At 43.1% G+C, this 4,587-nt stretch overlaps 1 protein-coding gene across 1 annotated transcript; it reads left to right on the top strand.

Moving 5' to 3' along the window:
* Positions 1-1,907: 1,907 nt before the first annotated feature.
* On the top strand, positions 1,908-3,515 carry LOTGIDRAFT_176256 (hypothetical protein; the record flags this gene model as incomplete). The annotated part of the gene is made up of 2 exons (XM_009067819.1): positions 1,908-2,095; positions 3,029-3,515. The coding sequence occupies 2 exons, from the start codon at positions 1,908-1,910 to the stop codon at positions 3,513-3,515; spliced, it is 675 nt and encodes a 224-aa protein (XP_009066067.1).
* Between the last annotated feature and the right edge of the window lie 1,072 nt (positions 3,516-4,587).

Below are 4,587 nucleotides of genomic sequence, written 5' to 3'. Positions count from 1 at the left end.
TTTTGAATACTTTGCAGTAAAACGTAATAGGTGGAGATTACAATGTTTTGTACATACCTCTGGATGTCTAGATGATTTCATCCCTAAGTCTAAATATCGACGCATATCCAAACATTGCTTCAAAAAATGGCTTCAAAAAATAAAAAAAAGTAGGCCCCCTATATGTGGTCTGCCGAATATAGTATAGGGGGTCTGCGGATTATAGTTGGGTCTGCCGAATATAGTATAGGGGGTCTGCCGAATATAGTTGGGTCTGCCGAATATAGTATAGGGGGTCTGCCGAATATAGTTGGGTCTGCCGAATATAGTATAGGGGGTCTGCGGATTATAGTTGGGTCTGCCGAATATAGTATAGGGGGTCTGCGGATTATAGTTGGGTCTGCCGAATATAGTATAGGGGGTCTGCGGATTATAGTTGGGTCTGCCGAATATAGTATAGGGGGTCTGCGGATTATAGTTGGGGTCTGCGATCTTCGGATTATACAGGTCTGCGATCTTCGATCTTCGGATTATACACTACCTCTTCGGCACTTCAACCTAAAATACTGGCATCAAAAGCAAGAAAAATGCATTGAATTGTTTTAAGCGGCGATTGTTATGACGTTGTATTATTGTTTACCTAAATTAGGCCTATGTATAACCGTGCTGTCATTCAGAGAACTGCCTTGAAGCTGCTCCCAAAGAAACATCGAAATTAAAAAAGAAATAGCATCATATACCGGGCGTTAGGATAAGGGTTTGTAAAAAGGATCTCGTATCAAGATTCGAAAAATATGGAACGCTTCGCGAATTTGCGTGTCATCCTTGCGCAGGGGCCATGCTAATCTTCTCTGTATCGTTCCAATTTTAGTATATGTATTACGTGAGTAATACAAGTGGAGAAAAGTCCGTAAGTCCATTAAGTACCCTAGACTTACCATACATCAAAGCCCCCTGGTATGACCCAGTTACACTCTTTATCATCGTAATTGTGACGTATAAACAAACCCATGTGATAGAAAATGGTAAATTGCGCATGCGCACTGAACTAAATAGAAATAGAACAAGGCAAAGTAGTTATATCTGTAAAAGTCGCCGACATCAAACAACCAAAAGAAAAACAACTATGCGAAAATCAAAAGAGAAGGGAGGGGGGATTTGATTTTGAAACATCACTTACACTTTAATGGATGTGACCATAGAACGTGCCCGTAAGATGTGGCGATAGGTAGTAGATAGGACAGGATAATATCTCGGTCTCCTGTTTAATAGGTGAATACGTATGAATGTTAGAAAGAAAAATCGTCTGCTAGAGGTAAACTCCTAGTCATTTCTCAATGTCAATGTGGTACAGCCGAAGTGAAAACGCGTGCTTTAATAGCGTCATTTGGAAAAGAGTGCCATTTTCAAGTTCTCATTGACGATAATAGGACAAGTTTTATTGATAAGTGTATATCCATCTGCCTATAATAGCAACAAATAGTTTTGATGCGGTTGGAAGGGTTATAAGTGCAATTATCGTCGCATTGTGTAATCACATAATTAGTTCGACACTCGTACTGTGAACAACTAATTAGCTCTCTCTCTAGTCTGGATTGGTGAAATTGGATTAACGGATTACTGTCAAGTATCAATTAAGTATTACTCGATCAACTTTTTAAACCCGCCATTAATTACTGTGAGTTCGTTGCTTTTTATTCTTTTCTTTTATCTTTTCTTTGGGCGGCCGACAATTTCTTTGGCAGAAGAAATTCAAGCTGTCCTCACAAAGCTTTCACTAGGTTTCGTTTTGTTTCGTTGTTCTCTTTTCATTTTCATTCTATCAATTTTTGCACAATCTGCAAGGCATTCTTGATAGTTATCTCTTATCTGTCTTATTGTATTGTATTTTGTATTTTATACTAATCAAACCTTCTATTTCAGTTGAAATGGCCTCTTTCCAACAATCCACCAAGGTTAGCTATGCCGATATTGCGAGTCGGCCAGCTGCTACCATGCAACCCAGGGTAGCAAGGCCGGAATACTCCAATATCGTGATAGTGAAGCCAAGCGGGGGCAAAACTTTCGGCAGCACGAATTCGAAGGTTATCGGCGACTTCGTCCGGAAAGAGTGGAAGTATAGCTCTCTTCCGGAGGTCAAAGTCCTGGCTAACGGCAACGTAAGGCTGAATTTTGAGTTCCTGGCAGATGCGGTTTAGGCTGCAAATCAAACAGCACTGTGTGGGATGAAGGTGGACTCGGCCATGTCCACCTTCAACAAGACGGAACGGGTCGTCATTTATGGCGTCCCCTCCGAGTACTCTGAGGGTGAATTGCTGGAGGATCTTAAACTCCACAATCACGCTGTAGAGGGTTTATACCTCTACAAACCTCGAGAGGGCAAGTCCGTTAGGACTGTCCAACTAACCTTCGCAAGCGGGAAAGTACCTAATGGTCCTCTTCCCCTTCTATATTCCAGGTACCAGCTCCACCCTTACATCCCCAAGGTACGAAGATGCCAGAAATGGCAGAAGTTGGGTCATTTGGAGAAGTTCTGTCGCAGCAAAGTTTGCTGCGAAAAGTGTTGAGAGGGGCACAGCACCAAGCTGTGTAAGTCCAAGAATGTAATTTTTTGATTTCTGTTGCAGGTTGGTTGCAGTAGCAATCAGTTCCAGAACCAAGGCTGGTGAAATCAATCCGAAAGACGTCATGGCGAGGTAGCCAAAGTATGTGCCGACCACGTCACAAACCAACAACCACCAAACAAGGATACCAAACCAAAGAAGAAGATATCTTTGTTCCGAAGACCGACGTAGTGGGTCAATCGGTGGAAACGCCAAGAAAAGTAAAGGCGGTATCCACGAGTGACCAACCTCGTCAGTCAAGGAGCATCTGCAGAAGTACAGGCTCCAGACCCGTGAATGTGCGCTGTAGAAGCACCACGCTAGCTAGACCACTGCCCACTGGCTCAGTAACGGAAATGGACGTAGAGGTTTTTACGGCACCCCAAACCCCATGCTAAAACCATACTGATCCATTAAGTCATTAATTATTTTACATTCAATTTCAGGTTTATACAGCTGAACATCAATGGTCTGAACGTACCTGAACGAAAGACCCAACTGGTACAGCTACTACAAAGGAAGCAGTATGATGCCGTTTTTCTCCAAGAGTCCAAGCTCGGTTCACGGAATAAAGACCCTATCATCAATGGTTATACTCTGATCAGATTAAACAGACCTAATGCTCTCAACCATCGAAGTGGTGGGGGTCTGGCCATCTACATCAAAAATGGTATATCCCATAGTGAGGTTCCTCTGAAAACCATCGCTCCTCTGGAGGCAAGGCGGTATCCTTTACCGAAAAGTCAAAGGTTTTTTTCTATCGTTAATATTTATCGACCCGAAGTCAAAGGCAAACCTCAACGATTCAGTGAATATCAGTATGTTTACGATCAGTTGCCCGGGACCGACAATATTGTGCTTGGTGATTTCAACACCAAACACGTATTGTGGGGTTCGCCAACAACTGACACTAATGGTAGACAAGTTCATTGAGGCCAATGACCTGGTTAGCATAAATAATGGTAGCATTACTTATGTTGGTGCAATTGCTCCTCTTGGTTCGCATCTCGATCTCACATTAGTAAGCAGTCGGTTAGCTAAAGACTGTACGTGGGAAGCAACCAGTGAGACCCTTGGAAGTGACCATGTTGTCATTGAAATCACGCTGTCACGCAATGTTGTGAAGGAGGAAGTCATGTGTCAAGGCAAATGAAGACTAGGGAAGGCTAACTGGGATTTCTTTAGGCGTCATTTCACTCGTTCCAAGCTAGATCTGGCAAGGGACGAGGACGTCTCTAGTTTTTCTGGGAAGTTGACTCAGGTTATTACTGACGCTGCTATGGACTCTATTCCCCGGACTAAGGATGGCATTGCACGTAGGTCACCCAAGTCTTGGTGGTCCGATGAACTCCAGGCTGCCGTGGATGCTCGCAAGCGGGCTCTTCGACGGTTTCAGAGGAAATCGGACCGTTATACCAAGGCAGAATACTTAGCGGTCAAGGCCTCTACAGCTGCTCTGTTGCGTGAATCACAAACAAAGCACTGGCAGGAGTTCTGCCTACCTAAGATCTGTCTGGGGTAAAATAGACTCAATGCTTGGTAAAAAATCTAATTCTTCCATTCCAACTCTTTGTTACAGGGATTCCACAGAATACAGCAATGAAGGAAAAGCCAATTTGTTAGCCAAATGTTATGCTGACGGCAGTGCTAATACCAACCATACCAAAGAATTTCTAAAGAACAAGAAGACCTTCTACACCAACCACACTCCAATTCATCATTCGCCCTTAGAGGATGAACGGGATCTTAACGCTCCCTTCACCCTCGACGAGCTGAAGAAAGCACTGTACAGTAAGAAAGACAGCGCTACTGGTGAAGATAATATCAAGTACAGCACGTTAAAGGAGTTACCAATGGAAGAGTCTACAGTTCTACTAGAATTATTCAACAAATCATGGTATAATGGTACAATTCCGGAAAGTTGGAAAACGGCAATGGTCATTCCTCTTCCAAAAACCGCAGAAAGATAAAAGTCTATGCAGTTCATACAGGCCTATTTCTCTGA

The sequence above is a fragment of the Lottia gigantea genome, assembly GCF_000327385.1.
Source record: "Lottia gigantea unplaced genomic scaffold LOTGIsca_863, whole genome shotgun sequence".
Lineage (NCBI taxonomy): Eukaryota > Metazoa > Mollusca > Gastropoda > Lottiidae > Lottia > Lottia gigantea.
This window is presented reverse-complemented; position numbering and strand designations above follow the sequence as displayed.